Below are 21,138 nucleotides of genomic sequence, written 5' to 3' on the forward strand. Positions count from 1 at the left end.
AACATTACAGCAACCTAAAGTACTAAGGGAGAGAAGACAACAGCTCCACTCACTTGTGGCTTTTTATTATTTGAAAAACTTCCAGTGACTTACCCTTATATATCATTGGCCAGAACTGGCTTAAATAAATTGTGATTCATTTCCTGGAGCTAGATGCATCACCACACATGCAAAACCGGGGTTCCATTGGCAAAGAAAAAGAGCTTATGGCTCTTAGGGAGGCAATCACGTTGTCTTTCACACAACACTAACCCTGTCTAGTGCTAGCCTAACTCTTGAGTTAATTTCTTAACTTCCTCCACCCCCTGCCCAAGTTTCTCTTAGTATGCTCATTGGCCTTTCAGTTCCTCAACTGTATCAATTTCTTTCCTGACTCCTGGCCTTCCACATGTGTTGTTCCCTTTGCTGGAGTATGTTTGCTCTTTAAAAGTCTTCTTAATGGTGCTTTTCTTTTTAGATCTTAGATCAACTGTCATACCTTTAGGCTGACCTGTCCACTGAGTTGCAATTAGGTTCTTATTCCCTCTACCCTGTAACTTTTTATCTCACTCCTGACTTGGCATTTCCTTCCTAGTATTTGTCACACTGTTATTAACTTATCTGTAGTCACGTATTTATTTTATTTCTTACCCAGCTAGTGGCTCAGCTGGTAAAGAATCTGCCTGCAATGCAGGAGACCCTTGTTCGGTTCCTGGGTTCGGAAGATCCGCTGGAGAAGGGATAGGCTACCTACTCCAGTATTCTTGGGCTTCCCTGGTGGCTCAAGTGGTAAAGAATCTGCCTGCAATATGGGAGACCTGGGTTCAATCTCTTGGTTGGGAAGATCCCCTGGAGAAGGGAAAGGCTACCCACTCCAGTATTCTGGCCTGGAGAATTCCATGGACTGTATAGTCCGTGGGGTCACAAAGAGTTGAACATGACTGAGTGACTTTCACTTTCACTTTGTGCCTGACTAGCAAGTGAGGTTCACAAGGGCATAGATTGTTTCTTGTTCAGTCTTGTACCTCCATTGTCCAGAATGGTACCTAGCACATAATAGATACTCAATAATGTGTGCGGGATGGATGAATAGGGAACAAATGAATGGAAACAAGTATGAAAAGAAAGGTGTAGGATTACACACAGATAAAAGAGGGTAAAATGGGAATGGAAAGAATTATGTTTTGGTAGGAGAAGATAGGGTGGATATAAGTAGCCTCATCTTAGCCATGGCTGACTTTGGGGCCTAAATCTTGTGCCCAAGTACAGTAGATACTTTTTACAATTCTTGGAACTAAATCAGACTCTTTTCTGCTTTCTTATATTGGATAATATAATTCCTTGGAAATTGCTTTTGGTCATAATTAGCCTGTTACTTCCATGGACATAGAACTAGCCAGATGAAACTCAAAGGAGCAAATTAATTTTTCCTGAATAGAAATTACTTTACAATGGAAAAATGTAGATTACGTATGTTGTCCAGAATACCCAAGGGCAGTCCTTGTGGAAGGTTTTGTAAAGTATCATTAAGTAAGTATTGAGCCTACAAATGCCAATCAGTCAAAGTACAAGCTGAGAGTAATAGGAGTTTGACTCATGAACTCTGATAAAAGTTTGTGAAGTAGAGCTCGTGCTAAGTCCAGATCCCAAATGACTTCAAGATTGTTAAAAGCTGTTCAGTTGCAATTTAGTTCCTTCTCTAGAAGCATTCCTGATTCTTGGGAGAAATTCTCAAGAAGTATGTATGCTTAAAGAAATACTCAAATTGCCAGCCTCTCTTTTGGCTGTTCAGGCAGAGACCATGGTTCTTTTTAACGCATTGCTTCTTTTTTAAACTACTTATAAAGTACTACACACCACAATAATTTTCTCATGTTATCTGAATTTAAGGTAAATAGTTCCACCATGTTTTCTCTTTGAGTTTATGTAAGACTTCTGTTGGGCTTCCCTGGTGGCGCATTGGTAAAGAATCTACCTGCCAGTGTAGGAGACACAGGTTTGATCCCTGAATTGGGACGATCTCCCTGGAGAAGGAAATGGCAATCCACTCCCCAGTATTCTAGCCTGAGAAATGCCATGGACAGAGGAGTCTGGTGGGCTACAGTCCATGGGGTTGCAAAAGAGTCAGACAGATTTAGTGACCAACAGCAAGACTTCTGTTGAAGGGAATTCATAGTGATGCCACCAAGAATCCTCTTTTGATGGACTATTTTAAGACAATGAAAGTTACATAAAGATATGATTACTTTTCCTATTTAAGTATGTGTTAAAGATTTTTAAATTGTTACTATGAATATTTTTAAGTACACAAAAGTATAGAATTATAGTATATTCCTTATATCCATCACCAGGTTAACAATTACAAATATTTTGCTACGTTTCCTTTATTCATTTTATTCATTTGTGGGAGTATTTGGAAACAAAGCCTTAAACTTGAGATCTTTTCTGCTACATACTTTAGTATTCATCTCTAAACAGTATTGATATTTGGCTTCCATAAACAAAGGGACATTATCATACCTATCAAAATTAATTTTGATTAATTAATTAATTGCTTGGTATTATAACCATAATCAAATTTCCCCAAAAGTGTTAAATATTCTATTTAAGTTGATTTGTCTAAACAGTGTTCCAACAGAGTCCACATATTGCATTTGGTTGCCAGAGCTTGTATCTTTTAATCTAGAACATTTCTCCTCCCCACTTCCTTTTTTTTTTTTTTAAATATCATTGACTTGTTGCAGGTTAACTGGGTTAGTTGTCTTATGGGATGTTTCACATTCTAGATATGTGTGTTTGCTTTCTTGTGATGTCATTAACATATTTCTCTAACCTCTGTGAAGTGAAGTTAGCTCTAGAGCAACACTGCTCAATAGAAGTTTCTGTAATTATAGGAATATTCTACTTGCACTATCCAATACAGTAGCCATTCGCCATTGTGGCTATTGAGCACTTTAGAGGGGACTAGTTTGAGTAACGGAGAAGCAATGGCACCCCACCCCAGTACTCTTGCCTAGAAAATCCCGTGGACGGAGGAGCCTGGTAGGCTGTGGTCCATGGGGTCGGTAAGAGTCGGACAGGACACCACTGAACGACTTCACTTTCACTTTTCACTTTCATGCACTGGAGAAGGAAATGGCAACCCAGTCCAGTGTTCTTGCCTGGAGAATCCCAGGGACGGGGGAGCCTGATGGGCTGCCATCTATGGGGTCACACAGAGTCAGACACGACAGAAGTAACTTAGCAGCAGCAGCAGTGTGAATAAGGAACTGAATTTTAATTTTTATTTAGTTTTAGTTAATTTAAATTTAAATAGCCATATGTGACTACCTTACTAGGTCCTGCAGCTCTGGAGTCTCAATTGTATTCAGCTTCACCTTTCTTGTCAAAAGTGCTTCCTATGAATTACATAGGAAGAAGACATATGATATCACCTTTAGTGAGGTTAAGATTGATCATTGGATTCATACGGTGACAGCCTGATCCCTCTAATATGACGTTCCCCTAAAGGATGTGATTTTAAGATTTTTATAATATATGTATATATAAGCTTCATCTTTATGCAGTTTATGAGAACAAGGAAAGAGCCCAACATAGCTCATTGAGCTCTTTTATATATTTATAGTAAAAACCAGAAAGGTAAACTTTTCTCATGTATGTATCAGACTGTAAGAATCTGTTAAAAAAACATTTCAGAGAAATTCCTTGTAGAAGGAGAAACATTAAAAAAAAAAAATTAGTTCCCGAGTCTTGAAACTGGGCCTGCACTTAAAGAAAAAAATCAGTAATCTGGCATTGTGTTATTGCTGAAATAATCCAGATTGTTTTAGGTACTTGAGGTTCCTCCCCTCCCCCACCCCCTGCCTTGAAGGCATTTCTCACAAATCCTAATGAACAACTCACTTTGAAAACTCAATTTACTGGTGTTATTCACATTGACTAATGAAGAATTCACTGGCACAAAAGATTCTAGAGTCTAACGTGTCTTGAGTCCAGACATAAACTAATGGCCTAGGACAGGACATTGAAGATCTTTCTCACTTTTTATTGAATACACTGACCTTGTAGAGACAAGTGGCTCTAATAAGTGTGCATGAATGTGATGGAGAGAAGAGCTCCACTTTCCTTATCTGCCGCTTGTCAGATAATATGGGTGGCCCAATGACAATTACAGGGTCTTTTCCTAGAAAATGCACCTATGCATGTACATAAAAAGTTGCTTATCATTTCAGGGGCTTTAGAATTCCTGAGACAGCCAGGGATCACAGAGTAAGATACCCTGGAAGCAAAAGCAGCCACACTTGCATGTGTATTCTCACAGCATGCAGTATACAAGATGGAGCCCCAGTGCTGAAGAAGCCAGCTCCTGGTTCTTCCTATTATCCCATATTTATCCTTCCTGTTGTTTTATATTTTCTACTTGTTTATTTATTTATTATGGCTGTGCTGGGTCTTTGTTGCTGCCTGGGCTTTTCTCTAGTTGTGCTAAGTAGGGGCTACTGTTTCAGGGTGTGGGCTTCTCACTGCAGTAGGTTCTCTTGTTGCAGAGCACAAGCTCTGGAGTACGCAGGCTTTAGTAGTTGCAGCTCCTGGGCTCTAGAGCACAGGCTCAGTAATTGTGGCACATGGGCTAATTAATTGCTCCATGGCATGCGGGATCTTCCCTGACCGGGGGTTGAACCCCTGTCTCCTGCTTTGGCAGGCGGATTCTTTACCATTGATCCACCAGGGAGGCCCCTCTACTTGTTTTAATTTGCTTTCGTTTTCAGACTAGATAATGCAAATATTTTACAAAATTATTTGAAAAGTACCTAAGGCTGTTCCCCTGATGCTGGGAGGGATTGGGAGCATGAGGAGAAGGGGACGACAGAGGATGATATGGTTGGATGGTATCACCGACTCGATGGACATGAGTTTGAGTAAACTCCGGGAGTTGGTGATGGACAGGGAGGCCTGGCGTGCTGTGATTTATGGGGTCACAAAGAGTCAGACACGACTGAATGACTGAACTGAACTGAGCGGAGGGCTATTCAATGAAAAGTGAGTTTTCTATCTCTCTACTCTAGGTTCTTTCCCAGAGACAACCACCGTTAGTAGTTTCTAGATTTTCCTTTCAGAAATATTCTTAGAACATATGTACACATCATATTCTCTTTGTCTTCCAAATGGCAGCACACTTTACACATTTTTGTTCTGTGCTTTTTTTTCCCCCCTCTTAGTCTTGTATGTTAGAGTTTTTACTGCTGGGACTTGCAGCTTTGCTTTATTCTTTTCTTATGTTGCATTCTGTTCCATCTTGACACTTAACCATCAGTCAGTTCAGTCACTCAGTCATAGTTTGAGCATTCTTTGGGATTGCCTTTCTTTGGGATTGGAATGAAAACTGACCTTTTCCAGTCCTGTGGCCACTGCTGAGTTTTCCAAATTTGCGGGCATATTGAGTGCAGCACTTTCACAGCATCATCTTTTAGGATTTGAAATAGCTCAACTGGAATTCCATCATATCCACTAGCTTTGTTCGTAGTGATGCTTTCTAAGGCCCACTTGACTTCACATTCCAAGATGTCTGGCCCTAGGTGAGTGATCACGCCATTGTGATTATCTGGGTCGTGAAGATCTTTGTTTGTACAGTTTTTCTGTGTGTTCCTGCCACCTCTTCTTAATATCTTCTGCTTCCGTTAGGTCCATACCATTTCTGTCCTTTATCGAACCCATATTTGCGTGAAATGTTCCCTTGATATCTCTAATTTTCTTGAAGTTATCTCTAGTCTTTCCCATTCTGTTGTTTTCCTCTATTTCTTTGTATTGCTTGCTGAGGAAGCCTTTCTTATCTCTCCTTGCTATTCTTTGGAACTCTTCATTCAAATGGGTATATCTTTCCTTTTCTCCTTTGCTTTTTGCTTCTCTTCTTTTCATAGCTATTTGGAAGGCCTCCTCAGATAGCTGTTTTGCTTTTTTTGCATTTCTTTTCCATGGGGATGGTCTTAATCCCTGTCTTCTGTACAATGTCATGAACCTCAATCCATAGTTCATCTAACAGATCTAGTCCCTTAAATCTATTTCTCATTTCCACTGTGTAATCATAAGGGATTTGATTTAGATCATACCTGAATGATCTAGTGGTTTTCCCTACTTTCTTCAATTTTAGTCTGAATTTGGCAATAAAGAGTTCATGATCTGAGCCACAGCTAGCTCCTGGTCTTGTTTTTGCTGACTGTATAGAGCTTCTCCATCTTTGGCTGCAAAGAATATCATCAGTCTGATTTCAGCACTGACCATCTGGTGATGTCTATATGTAGAGTCTTCTCTTGTGTTGTTGGAAGAGGGTGTTTGCTATGACCAGTGTGTTCTCTTGGCAAAACTCTTATTAGCCTTTGCTCTGTTTCATTCTGTAATCCAAGGCCAAATTTGCCTGTTACTCCAGGTGTTTCTTGACTTCCTACTTTTGCATTCCAGACCCCTATAATGAAAAAGACATCTTTTTTGGGTGTTAGTTCTAAAAGGTCTTGTAGGTCTTCATAGAACTTTTCAGCTTCTTCAGCATTACTGGTTGGGGCATAGGGTTGGATTACTGTGATATTGACTGGTTTGCCTTAAAAACGAACAGAGATCATTCTGTCATTTTTGAGATTGCATCCAATTACTGCATTTCGGGCTCTTTTGTTGACTATGAGGGCTACTCCATTTCTTCTAAGGGATTCTTGCCCACAGTAGTAGATATAATGGGCATCTGAGTTAAATTCACCCATTCCAGTCCATGTTAGTTTGCTGATTCCTAGAATGTTGACATTCACTCTTGCCATCTCCTGTTTGACCATTTCCAATTTGCCTTGATTCATGGACCTAACATTCCAGGTTCCTATGCAATATTGCTCTTTACAGCATCAGACCTTGCTTCTGTCACCAGTCACATCCACAACTGGGAGCTGTTTTTGCTTTAGCTCCATCCCTTCATTCTTTCTGGAGTTATTTCTCCAGTAGCATATTGGGCACCTACCGACCTGGGGAGTTCATCTTTCAGTGTCATATCTTTTGCCTTTTCATACTGTTCATGGGGTTCTCAAGGCAAGAATACTGAAGTGGTTTGCCATTCCCTTCTCCAGTGGACCACATTCTGTCAGACCTATCCACCATGACCCATCTGTTTTGGGTAGCCCCACATGGCATGGCTTAGTTTCATTGAATTAGACAAGGCTGTGGTCCATGTGATCAGATTGTCTAGTTGTCTGTGATTGTGGCTTCAGTCTGTCTCCCCTCTGATGCCCTCTCTCAGCGCCTACCATCTTACTTGGGTTTCTCTTACCTTGGACGTGGGATTTCTCTTCACGGCTGCTCTAGCAAACTGCTGCTCCTGACCTTGGACATGCGATATCTCCTCATGGCCACCACTCCTGAATTTGGATGTGGGGTATCTCTTCTTGGCCGCCACTCATGACCTTGGATGTGGGGTGTCTCCTCTCGGCTGCTCCTGTGCCACGCCGCCGCCACTGAGGCCTAACCATAGTTGATTTAATTGACCATACTTAATGAACCTCTATATGGTTTCCTGTATTTTTTAACTACAAGTAGTGTTGCAGCATATGTTTTTGTATACTTGTGAAAGTATACCCATATATATGTATTCCTATTAATATCAGTAGAATTCCTGAGTCAAATAAAAAATTTTGATAGATATTAACAAATTGCTTTCCAGAGAAGTTATATGTGATAGAATAATGGCCCCAAAGATATCCATGTCCTAATCCCTGGAACCTGGGAATATTATTACCTTCCATGACAGATCAACTTGCAGATGGAATTAAGATTTCTAATATGCTGACCTCAAAATTGGGAAATTGACCTGGATTATATAGTGGGTCCTGTATTGTTGCAAAGGTCATTAAAAGTGGAACCAGAAAGATGGTAGGATGAAAAAGACTTGGTTCAATGTTGCTCACTTTGACGATGAAGGAAGGGAGCTATGAGCCAAGGAATGAAGGCAGCCCCCTTGAAAAGGCAAGGAATGAAGCCCTCACATTTTGCTTTTAAAGCTCTGTGTTGGATTTCTGATGCACAAAATGAAAAGGTATACATTTTTCTTGCTTTAAGTCATGAAGTTGTGGTGGTTTGTTTTAGTAGTCATAGGAAATTAATACACTTTATGTATTTACACTCCTATAACAACATATGAATGTATTTTCACACATTCCTGCCACTAGTAGTTCCCTTTTTAAAAAACGGTTTCCTTCTCTCATGTTAATTCTCCTTCCTACATTATTTGAAAAGAAATATTTACAATTTAGTGTCCTGTAGTTAAATTATTTTAGATAAAAGGAAAATCTCAGCTATAATTCTCTCTCATACTTTTCTTCTTTGCTCATTGAAATGAACTCTTTGGAAAATTCCCCTCTGGGGCATGCACCATTTTCTTGGCAGTGGCCATGATGTGAGTAGGATGTATTACTGATGTGTCATTTCTGCAATGCTGTTTAACTGCTGACCAGAATGCACTGCAGAAACACTCTGGGAATAACAGTTGTTCAGTTCTGCCACCTACACAGGTGCCTACGCAGCTGGTAAAGCCAGTCTCTGTAAGTGGTGACAGTCCAGTGGTTTTGCTTGGTCTCCAAGTGGAGGTGGCCATGTGTGCCAGAGGCATTGTGTATGGAGCAACTTATGCATCTCTCTGGCAGCTGAGTGCCTCAAGTAATTGTGGTGGGGAAAATGAACAGAGTCAAATATTTCCTGTCAATTCATGAAATACCCCTGTGGCAGATTAGCACAGGTAGCTGTGCTCAGTCCTTTCCCATTTTGCTTCTTTAGTTTGCACTGTAGTGGTGGGCCCTCCTGTTATGCATATACTTTAAACCCTATAGACTGGTTTGGCCATCTCTGTACTTAACATCTGATCAGGATAATTATTGAGCATCTACTATGTTAGGTATTTAGGATATAAACTTAGCCATGCAGAGCTGACAGTTCACAGAGACAAATAGTAATCAACAATCACAGGAACAAATGAAAACTGCTATTGTTGCAGTTTCCAGAACGAGAATACACACACACCCACACACCCACACCCACACCCACACACACACACACACACACACACAGTGGTTTAATTGATAAGTTGTGTCCGTCTCTTGAGACCATCTGGACTGTAGCCTGCCAGGGATTCTCTGTCCATGGGATTCTCCAGGCAAGAATACTGGAGTGGGTTGCCATTTCCTTATACACACACACACACACAAAGGAAGAGCAAACTCCAAAAGATTGGGAACGACAGGGTAGCCTAGTGTGCTGTAGTCCATGGGGTTGCAAAGATTCGGACATCAATTAGAGACTGAGAAACAAAAACATATATATATATATATACATATACATATATATACACACACACACACACACATACATAGATACATATATGTGTAATATGTATTACATATATATATATATATGTAATAGATTCCACCTTGTCTGGGAGAACATAAGAGAAGCTTGGGTGGGATATGTAAATCTGTGTACATTTGGTAATCCATTCCTACATCGGATGATACCCTCGGTAAAGAATATAGAGTGAGGAAAAGAAAGAACCAGAAACACTGCTTTGCCAGGGAGAGAAGGATGAATAGAGACAGAGGAAAAATGGCCACAGAGTTGGAGGGGAACCAGAAAAGGGCTGTGTCTTAGGAGCCAAGCAAGGAGATTTCAGTTTTATCAAAGAGAGTCCAGTTACGGGAGAAGAATCCAGTTAAGGGCTAGGAAGAGCATAGAATGGGACACTGTGTCTCGGGATCAATAGATTGTTGCAAGGGCAATGACATGGTAGGGCACACCTGGATTCAAGGGTGGCTCCTTCCCTTCAACTGTGTGATGTTGGACAAATGGTTGTCTGGCCTCAGATTCTGCATCTGTAAATAAGGATAATATCTCCTTCAAAACGTTATTGTGGAGATAACAATAATAATTTAATTACCATATGCAACCCTAGCATTTTGCAGGTTCTCAAGAAAGATTGATTCCTCCCTTCTATTTTGTCTAGCCATGTCCATATTTAATATTCAGGTTTTGTTTGTCAGTCTCCTTGATATCTTGGCATTGGTGTTGATGATGCACTTTGTGAGGGTCAGGGCAGGTCCTGTCCCTGTATATAACTTCATTAGTAAGGGTGCTAGCAAGCTGTTGTGAGCTGACAAATCAGTGCTCTAGATATTGTAAGTACCCACTGGTTGTGCCTCTCCATATGCAGACAGACAGATCATTGAGCACTGGATATGGACACAATACATCTTCGTTCATCATAATGAGTTTTTCCCTAGGGAAAGGCATTCTGGTTGCCAAAATGAATACTTAATTCTTGTCTCAGGTTATCTTTATACACTCAAATTTCTACTATTTGTATAAATCTCTAATGCAAAATATTAGTAATAAATGACTAAATTCCAATACATTTTGTTGTTTGCTTTTTAGAGAGAGTATTGATCCTCCCAGATTTTTTTTTTGATTAGCTAGAAGCAGCCACTCCCTCTTTTTCTTCTTTTTTGTCTTAAATACAGTGAATAGGGAAAAAAATGATTTTTTCTCTTCTGGTTAAGAACTTGGCCTGCCTTCTACCTCTGATGGTTTTTACAGTGTAACCCTGGCTTTGGCAACTATGGTAACTACTGATTGGGAGTTAATGTAATTCAGTGCTTGCTTTAAGTTAACTAAATCCCAGCGGAGAGACTGAAAAATATTTCTATTGTGACTAGAACAGGATACCTAACTTTTAAACTTCTCTAAGAGTTGTCCTTGCATTTTCAGTTAACATGGGTTTCATTTCTTATTGACAGTGCGTGGCCATGTTTTCTGAACCAAACATGAGGAGGTAACATTTCATAAGAGAGTACCTCTGCTGTGCTGTATGCTGTGCTTAGTTCTGTCGGACTCTTTGTGACCCCATGAACTGTAGCCCACCAGGCTCCTCTGTCCCTGGGATTCTCTAGGCAAGAATATTGGAGTGGGTTGCTATTTCCTTCGCCAGGGGATCGTTCTTACCTGGGGATCGAACCTGCATCTCTTGCCTCTCTTGCATTGCAGGTAGATTCTTTACCACTGAGCCACCAAGGAAGCCCCATCTATATTAATTGGGATTGTTACAGAATTTCCAGGGCTTGGGGGTCATATAGCTACTAAAAACAGGCTGCGCTTTAAATCATAAGGGAACTATGATAACACTAAACTTTTAGAATGGACACTGTAAATATTTTAACCTAGTGATTGGGGCCCTAAAGAGTTGATGGAAAGACTGGCGGAAAGGAAACTAGGAGTCTTGGCATCTCTTGATCAGGCGACCGGGGCAGTACACAGGGACGTACCGCGTGCGCGCAGGGACCTCTGGCGCATTCCAGGGTGGAAGGGTGCGCGTTTGAGTGTCCATGGCAACGCGACGCTTCTGCCTTCTGGAAGCCTTGGCTCCAGCTCCTGCCGTGTGAGACCAGTCCTGGTGGGAGGGACCTGGGTTGGGGGCGGAGGACTGATGGGGTTACAAGGGGGTGGGGAGGGGCTGTGGAAACTGCTGGGAACGTTTGCTCCAGGGATTGAGTTAAACTAAGAAAATCGCTCCAAGGCTCAGCACTAAAGGGTCTTTTCATTCCTGCCCTTTCACCCACGTAGGGAACTATGCCTTTGGAGGTGGTGGTGGAACTTCAGATCCGGGCGGTAAGAGAGACCGACGAACCTCCCCTCTTTGCCCCAAATCACACTCTTTCCTCGGGGTTCTTTTTCCCGGTCTTTTTCACCACCCCTCGTCCCCCACACATCATTAATTGAATCTCTGTCCCTAAGAGTCTTTACATTGGTCTTTCTGACAGAATCTAACCTTTAATTCGGATCAGCCTCTTTCCACTGCCCTCCCTTCCCCACTCCAAGCCAACTTCTTTCTTAGCTTTATGTGAAAATATTCTTTTCATTTAAAACAACCTTGCATTAAGTCCCAAGATTTTATTTTTTGGGTTTTATTTTCTGGGATACAGATTTTTGAGATTAAAAAGCCCCTCCTTTAAATAACCAGGGAAGATTTTACTTTCAAAAAGCCCCATCATGTCCTGATAATTTGCCACCTCTATAAACCAGTCAAAAATTTTCTAAGCTACTTTCTCTACAGATGGTTCTGGCTTGCTAATTCCAAAAAGGAAATCAATCAATAACTGTTTAATAATTATCCACTGAAACCTGCTTAAGTGAGGTGCTCTGGCAAAGTGACTTCATTTTTCCTCTTTGGACCAGTCATTCCTTATTTCCTTATTATCAAATAAGTCATTCCGTATTATCAAATTGCCAACATCCATTGGATCATAGAAAACGCAAGAGTTCCAGAAAAAACATCTACTGCTTTATTGATTATGCCAAAGCCTTTGAATGTGTAGTTCACAACAAACAGTGGAAAATTCTTCAAGTGGTGGAAATACCAGACCACTGTACCTGCCTCCTGAGAAATCTGTATGCAGGTCAAGAAGCAACAGTTAGAACCGGACATGGAACAACAGACTGGTTCCAAATTGGGAAAGGAGTATGTCAAGACTGTATATTGTTACCCTGCTTATTTAACTTATATGCAGAGTCCATCATGCGAAATGCCAGGCTGGATGACACAAGCTGGAATCAAGATTGCTGGGAGAAATATCAATAACCTCAGATATGGAGATGACACCACCCTATGGCAGAAAGTTAAGAGGAACTAAAGAGCCTCTTGATGAAAGTGAAAGAGGAGAGTGAAAAAGTTGGCTAAAGCTCAACATTCGGAAAACTAAGATCATGGCATCCATCTGATCATTCCATGGCAAATAGATGGAGAAACAATGTAAACAGTGAGAGAAGTTCTTTTCTTGGGCTCTGAAATCACTGAAGATGGTGACTGCAGCCATGAAATTAAAAGATGCTTGCCCCTTGGAAGAAAAGCTATGGTCAACCTAGACAACATATAAAAAAGCAGAGACATTACTTTCCTGACAGAGGTCCATATAGTCAAAGCTATGGTTTTTCTAGTAGTCATGTATGGATGTGAGAGTTGGACTATAAAGAAAGCTGGGCGCCAAAGAACTGATGCTTTTGAACTGTGGTGTTGGAGAAGACTCTTGAGAGTCCCTTGGACTGCAAGGAGATCAAACCAGTCAGTCCTAAAGGAAATCAATCCTGAATATTCATTGGAAGGACTGATGCTGAAGCTGAAACTCCCAATACTTTGGCCACCTGATGCAAAGAACTGACTCATTGGAGAAGACCTTGATGTTGGGAAAGACTGAAAGTAGGAGAAGGGTACGACAGAGGATGAGATGGTTAGATGGCATCACCAACTTGATGGACATGAGTTTGAGCAGGCTACAGGAGTTGGTGATGGACAGGGAAGCTTGGCATGCTGCAGTCCATGGGGTTGAAAAGAGTCACACATGACTGAGCGACTGAACTGAACTGATTCCTTATTTCAGCTTCCATTTTCCAATCCTGTAGTTGGTGACAGACTGTCATGTGGCTTTCCCTGAAAGCTCTAAGGGACTTTTCTACTGGACATGATTATAAGCCCAAGATCAACAGTTTACAACCATGGAAAATCTGGTTCAGTTCAGTTCAGTCACACAGTCATGTCTGACTCTTTGTGACCCCATGAACCACAGCATGCCAGGCCTTCCTATCCATCACCAACTCCCAGAGTACACCCAAACCCATGTCCATTGAGTCAGTGATGCCATCCATCTCATCCTCTGTCGTCCCCTTCTCCTCCTGCCTTCAATCTTTCCCAGCATCAGGTCTTTTCAAATGAGTCGGTTCTTTGCATCAGGTGGCCAAAGTATTGGAGTTTCAGCTTCAAAATCAGTCCTACTAATGAACACCCAGGGCTGATCTCCATATAAGTGACAAGTGCTGTGATTTCCTCTTATATGCCACTCTGAAAGAAAGATGGAAATTTCCTGGATTTGACCCACTTTGCTGACAGCAAATAGGACTGACTATATCAAGTGTGCTGTATCAGTTGTGAACTCTCACAGTTGTTCAGTAAGATGAAGGAATTCATGAGAAACTGAGTGGTAAACAGTATTCCTCCTCATCAAGGCAAAAAAGTTAAACAGTTTTCATCTCACTTCATTCAACATTACTGGTGAATTTTATTTTGACTTTTAAAAGGAATTCATCAGTGTACAATTAATTAACAGTAGAATCAGTGTTTTTTTTTTTTTTTTTTTAACTCTACAGTACTTAGTATACTCCAAAAAAAAAAAAAAAAAAATCAGACAAATTGATCTGTGCTTTAAAAACCAGCAAACTCAGGGCCTGACAATCAAGATAGGGAATTCCAAAAAAATAATCAGGAATAACGTGAGCTTAACTTTGACTTCCCATTACTCAGACCTGTGGATCCTACAAGAGGAAATATTTTTTCCAAATATCTGGGCTGAAGATTGCTGCAGTTAAAATAAAGGATCTCTGTTAAGGCTAAAAATAAAGGAAACCACCTAGAGTGTCACAGTTTGGCTGATTCAAGAAGTGAAGAGGTAGTCTGTGTTCAGGATGTTGTGAGAATGCAAATAATTTCTATATTGAAGAATAGCTATTCCTTTTTCAGTGTTCCTCAAACACTAGAAAATTCACACTTCCACCCAGTCAGAACCTACCTGTCACAGCCATTCTCCAGATTCCTATGTGTACATCCGTATGATAGATCAAATGCCATCATCCTATTTTTAAATATGAAATAATTGGTTATTAAAATTATCTAAAGACATCAATTCCATAGGTAATTTAAAGGTACATATTTTCAGGCACAGCAGCATTTAAAGCACACATCCTCCTCGTCAATCTTTCCCAGTCAAGGAATAATGAGCAGAGTCCACCCTGTATTTGCTGGCCTTTGGTCTTGTGAATTGAGGAGGCACCATGGATAAACTACTTTGTGAGGGTCAATATAAACAGAAATCTTGGAGTTATACTTTGTGCCTGGTATAGCAGTATGCTCCACTTGATGAATTTCAAGTTAAATACTGTTACCTAAAGTGTGCTTATATAGAGAAATGGAATTCCACATGAAAAGCTTTAATATACAGGGTCATCCTTGTGGTATATATTTGAAAGGTTATGCTCTTACATTGCAAAGAAGTTATTTCTCCATTTTATTACCTCAATAAAGAGCATTATTCTTTATTCAGTAGAGATGGTAGGCAGCAGGGCCCATCTCCTTCCATGTTGGTCCACTGATAAAGTATGTGGTGATCCTGCCTCCAAGACTCAGTTCCTCTGACCTCCTCAGTGGCTTCGCTTTTCTGTCCTGTCATGTCATGCTATTTGCTGTCAACAGAATTAAGCCTGAGGCAGTAAGCCCATCTTTGCTTTCTGTGAGCACTGTTGATATGCCCACTTTTAAGTGTTTCTTCTTCGGGTAAGTTCTTGGCTTGTTCTCTGAATGCAGAAGGATAATATTAGGGTAGTGGGAAATACCTATTTAAAGATCTTCGAGAGGTAGAGGAAAAGGAGAGAAATATATGTACTGTAATCTCTTTTTTCCATTACCCAATCTGTGAAGATGGAAGAGACAAAACTAGAAAAGCTTGCCAAGAAAATCAGGATTAAGAAGAAATCTTCCCAAGTATAGTAACATATTGTCAGAGAATAAATTAGAAAAACCTATGTCATAGGCGCTTAAATCTACCTCTGCTTCCCATGTGGTGCAGTGGTAAAGAATTCGCCTATCCATGCAGCAGATGCAGGAGACTCAGTTTCCATCCCTGGGTCAGGAAGATCCCCTGGAGTAGGAAAAGGCAACCCACTCCAGTATTCTTGCCTGGAGAATCTCATGGACTGAGGAGCCTGGTGGGCTATAGCCCATAGGGTCACAAAGAGTCAGACTCAGCTGAGTGATTAATGGTATGTCATAGACTCTTAAAATACTGTTTAAAATCTACCTCAGGAAAAGGATAAGGATGTGGCTTATTTGCATGTATATATTTACAGAATGAAGTTGCTTTGTTTTTTTCAAAGTTCAATTTACAGGTGATATCTTGACTTGCAGGATTACAAAATTTTCTTGATGTCAACTTTTAAGAAGCAGCAACATTATAATCACTCCAACTTGGTTTCTTTGAAGTTTTCCTGGAGAGATAGAGTTGCTGAATAAGTATATAATAGAGGGATTTTTTTGCTTTCTGTAATATGGCTGTGATCAGTAATGGTCAGCACTGTGCTCTAGCCTAGCAACCCATTAAGATGATAGGACACTTGACATCCCAAGAGGAAACCTGAAATGTCCTTAGAGGGGCAAGCATGATGGCTGCTGGTTTATGTCATTATCATCAGGGGTGGAAACCTTCAGATCTCCTGGTGCCACAGTGTTGAGATGGTGTCACGGTTGGTTCCACAGTACAAAGAGGACTGGAGCAGTGTGCGGTGAAAGCCAGCAATAGTCCACGATGCTGTACTGCATGTAGCCCAGAAAAAAGCCAAAAGCCACGTCGGTGACGTTGTGCCGCCCCAGCATGACCCTGGAGAGACCCAAGATGAAGGCCCAGAGCACCACCAGCACCCTCAGTGGGATGGCCAGCACCAGGTGGTTAAGGATGAAGCGCGACACTAGGGCGGCTCTGGTGGTATGGCCTGAAGGGAAGGAATACTTGTCCACGGACACAGTGAAAAACATGTCCATCTGGTTGTGGGCCGGGCGGCGCCTGCGGACCAGCCCCTTGATCAGGGACACCAGCAGCAGGTCCAGCAGCAGAGCGAAGAGCAGGTTCATCAGCACCTCGCGCCCGGCCCAGCTGTCGCTCCTGGACAGGCAGTAGAGGGTGCCGAGCAGCCAGGGGATGCCGTGTCCCGAGATCTCCAGCAGCTTCATAAGGGGCCTCATGCTGCCCCAGGACGAGCTCTCCCCCGCGCACACCCCCAGCTTCTTGGACAGCCACAGGTCGATGGCCAGGAGGGAGCGCAGGGCGATGCCCAGGAAGGAAGGGTTCAGATCTATGCGGTCCTCCTCGGGCACCTGGGGCGGGGGCGCCGGGGAGGAGCCCCCCCCAGCCAAGGGGAACGAACCGCGGCGGTGCACTGGGCTCTCAGACGCGCGGAGACGGGCGCTGGTGGGGTCGGCGGCCGGCGCGCGGCTGCTGAGCAGGGACTGGAACTCGAACCTGCTGCCGCCGCCATGGGCCGGGCTGCCGCTGCTACTGGGGTCGCAGGTGCCCAGCGGGCGTCCCTCGGTGTTCCTCCGTGTGCTCTGCATCTCGGCGAGCGGCGCGAACCGCAGTACCTGACCGGCTTAAGAAGAAGGTTCCCAGCCTTGCAGTCTCTTCCGCTTCCGCACTACCATCCCAGAGGGGCGGGGAGAGGAGCCAGGGAGAGAACGATTGTGACACCTGGCGGAGACGTAGGAGGAAACTGGAATTTCCAATTTGCGCAAGGGGAGGAGAGGGGAGGGTAGTGCTATGAGAGAAGAAGATGAGAGTTGGTGGTGGTGCGGAGGTTGGGGTGGGGGTGGGGGGCGGATTTGACCTTGTGGGAGGTTATGGAAAATAGAGCCAAAACAAAACAAAACAATCCCTTCTCTCTCTCTCTCTCTCTCTCTCTCTTTTTTTAAGATTTCTTGCCCAGGGGTGTTCCTTCCTGACAAGCATGATGTGTTCCTTGGAGTTTACCTCCTGAATCAGTACCTGGAAACAGACTGCTTTCCCTCTATGTTCCCTATTATGATTCAGCGAAGCATGAAGTTTGAGAAGGTGATCTTGACTTTCTCATTGCTAAACAGAGAAATTCAAATTCTGTTGTTTGAAGATCATTTACTGGCTCTTATAAAGAACACAGTTTTTATAAACTTATTTTGTGAATTTTGTTTTAAAAAATTACATGAAGGCACCTCAGCACAGTGCAGAACCATAGTTGGAGGACTTGCTTTGAATCCCAGATCTGAGCCAAGTTCTGTCAAACTAGTGCTAAGTACCCTAGTGGTTGTTTTCTATTCTTGGAACTCCCATGGCATTTTCTAACTGGAGCAGAGAGCATTTTCTGAATGTTTTTGGAGATGTTAGAGGCAGCTGAGATACTTTCTTACAGAGATTATCAGTAAACTAGCAGACCTCAAAAACAAACTTTTTAGGCCCAGAAAAATACCCTGAACTAACCAAATTAGTTAAATCCTATATCTGAAATCCTGTAGCAAAACAAGAAAGCTGTTTACATTTTCTGAGTTTCCTTAGGTCATATCTGGTTTATTTAGCTACAGTGATAAAGACTAGATTCCATCCCAGTGAATGTCAAATATGTAAACAACCAAATGTTACTAACCCTCTTCCCACTTTCATGAAATATTAATTTTGTTACCATCCAGTCACTGACAATCTCAGTAAGGTTTTTCTTTGGAGTTTAGAGATTGAGTCGGTTTTAACCTTTATAAGTCTATGATTTTGTCCCAAACAGTATCACCAAGGTGCTTCTTTAGGGAAAGAGTATGAGTGTGGGAAGGCTCCAGGATAGGGCCTATCACTTTAAAAGGTCTGGTTGGTGGTGCCCACAAAATGACATGTATGTTTCAAACTGAGAGTCGGAAATGGGAATTCCCTGACAGTCCAGTGGTTTGATTTCTACTTCAGGAGGCCCAAGTTCAATCCCTAGTCAGGGAACTAAGATCTCCCAAGTTGTGTGGCACAGACAGAAAAACAACAATAGAGAAGATGACTATTGATGTTTTTGAAAGGTCTAGGGCTGTGTGTAACATTTTTATAAATCACAGTCTGTTCATTTAAATAGAGTCTTCCTAATTGGCTGGTTAAGAGAGGAATAAATGGATATTATCTTAGAATATACAGTCAGAATACAAAGGAATCTACTGCCATTTTGATATTGGTCATGGTAAAAAGTGGGTGGTGAAAATTCAGTGTATTTTTTTCCTTCAAGAATCTCCTTATTAGTTTTATCAACTTTAAATGTGCTTATTTAGAAGACTTTAAAAATATTTTTATAAGAAACTCAAGAATGTAAAATTGTAAAAGCTGTAAATCAATCTGTAAATGATCTTGGAAGTCATCCAGTCCCACCTCCCTGACGTGCAAAAGAGGAGAGTGAGTCTCAGAGTCACTATAGATGCCATTACTGATGTCACAAAGCTGTGTATTAGAGATTACTAGTCAAAAATATTATGGATCATTTTTCATTTTATAAGGTGCAATTACATAAGATACTTAATTTTTTAAAAAAACTTTTTATTTTATATTGAGGTATAGCTAATTAACAATATTGTGATAGTTTTAGATGAACAGTGAAGGGACTCAGCCCATGTACATGTATCCATATTCCCCCAAACTATCCTCACATCGACCCATCCAGGCTGCCTCATAACACTGAGAAGAGTTCCATGTGCTATATAGTAAGTTATCCTTGTTGGTTATCCGTAAATGCTTTATTTTAGATTTTGAAAAATTGCCCCCTTGTGTGAGCTCTTTGGGTTCATATTCAGACTTTCTACTAGTTGACTCCAACTTTCTTGTATCTCTTCCATTCTTTAGCTGCAAATACTTGCAGCGAGTAATGAAAACATTGGACCTTCTGAGTAATTCAGAATTCAGTGTTCTAGAGCAGCCAGGTAAATAAGAAATTATTCATAAAAAATATAAGAGCCATTGTGTTTAAGCAGCTCATGTTGATCATTTATTTCCCATAATCATCCTTGAAAAATTCTTAGACATAAATGAAGAGAAGGGATGAAATATTACTGAAACAATTTTGGAGAAAATCACAGCTCACCCACATTTACTTATTATATCCAAGTCAGTGAGACAAAAATGGATTACAGGGGACAGCTTCTACTTTTGTCATTAAAACAGACCTGGTTTTGGATCAAGAGCAGATTTTAATCATGCTTAAGGTTAAGCATGGTTTAAAACAGAAATTTCATACCTGAAATCAAACTCTACTGAAAACTTTTTTTTTAAACAAGATTCTAAAGTTCAGAAAGAGGGACATGGTATACTTTTATTTCAGTCCTAGGCCCTTTTATATGAAGGACAGAATAAACATATTTGGCTATGTCTAGACAGGGATCTAGGTATCAGGTGGGCCTTAGAAAGCATTACTACGAACAAAGCTAGTGGAGGTGATGGAATTCCAGTTGAGCTATTTCAAATCCTGAAAGACGATGCTGTGAAAGTGCTGCACTCAATATGCCAGCAAATTTGGAAAACTCAGCAGTGGCCACAGGACTGGAAAAGGTCAGTTTTCATTCCAATCCCAAAGAAAGGCAATCCCAAAGAATGCTCAAACTACCACACAGTTGCACTCATCTCACACGCTAGTAAAGTAATGCTCAAAATTCTCCAAGCCAGGCTTCAGCAATACATGAACCGTGAACTTCCAGATGTTCAAACTGGTTTTAGAAAAGGCAGAGGAACCAGAGATCAAATTGCCAACAGCTGCTGGATCATCAAAAAAGCAGGAGAATTCCAGAAAAACATCTATTTCTGCTTTATTGACTATGCCAAAGCCTTTGACTGTGTGGATCACAATAAACTATGGAAAATTCTTCAAGAGATGGGAATATCAGACCACCTGACCCACCTCTTGAGAAACCTATATATAGGTTAGGAAGCAACAGTTAGAACTGGACATGGAACAACAGACTGGTTCCAAATAGGAAAAGGAGTACGTCAAGGCTGTATATTGTCACCCTGCTTTATTTAACTTATATGCAGAGTACATCATGAGAAACGCTGGGCTGGAGGAAGCACAAGCTGGAATCAAGATTGCCGGGAGAAATATCAATAACCTCAGATATGCAGATGACACTACCCTTATGGCAGAAAGTGAAGAGGAACTAAAAAACCTCTTGATGAAAGTGAAAGAGGAGAGTGAAAAAGTTGGCTTAAAGATCAACATTCAGAAAACTAAGATCATGGCATCCGGTCCCATCACTTCATGGGAAATAGATGGGGAAACAATGGAAACAGTGGCTGACTTTATTTTTTTGGGCTCCAAAATCACTGTAGATGGTGATTGCAGCCATGAAATTAAAAGATGCTTACTCCTTGGAAGGAAAGTTATGACCAACCTAGATAGCATATTAAAAAGCAGAGACATTACTTTGCCAACAAAGGTCCATCTAGTTAAGACTATGGTTTTTCCAGTGGTCATGTATGGATGTGAGAGTTGGACTGTAAAGAAAGCTGAGTGCTGAAG

At 41.4% G+C, this 21,138-nt stretch overlaps 2 protein-coding genes across 2 annotated transcripts in view; one reads left to right on the top strand and one right to left on the bottom strand.

Annotated features, from left to right (window-relative positions):
- Positions 1 to 21,138, top strand: part of SPATA6L (spermatogenesis associated 6 like) — a 71,623-nt gene that overhangs the window by 1,584 nt on the left and 48,901 nt on the right. Inside the window, exons 2-3 of the mRNA XM_065908179.1 lie at positions 11,614 to 11,658; positions 17,553 to 17,690. Coding sequence (XP_065764251.1) covers positions 11,620 to 11,658; positions 17,553 to 17,690 — 177 coding nt within the window. The 5' untranslated portion in view covers positions 11,614 to 11,619. The remainder of the gene's footprint in view (positions 1 to 11,613; positions 11,659 to 17,552; positions 17,691 to 21,138) is intronic.
- PLPP6 (phospholipid phosphatase 6) lies at positions 14,041 to 17,246 on the bottom strand. Its single transcript, XM_065908028.1, has one exon. The coding sequence runs from the start codon at positions 17,195 to 17,197 to the stop codon at positions 16,328 to 16,330; it is 870 nt and encodes a 289-aa protein (XP_065764100.1). The 5' UTR covers positions 17,198 to 17,246; the 3' UTR covers positions 14,041 to 16,327.

The sequence above is a fragment of the Muntiacus reevesi genome, chromosome 17 (genome assembly GCF_963930625.1).
Source record: "Muntiacus reevesi chromosome 17, mMunRee1.1, whole genome shotgun sequence".
Lineage (NCBI taxonomy): Eukaryota > Metazoa > Chordata > Mammalia > Artiodactyla > Cervidae > Muntiacus > Muntiacus reevesi.

Bases quoted from the DNA above. Each gene is read 5' to 3' on its own strand.
- PLPP6 (XM_065908028.1), bottom strand. From the start codon at position 17,197: ATGCAGAGCACACGGAGGAACACCGAGGGACGCCCGCTGGGCACCTGC.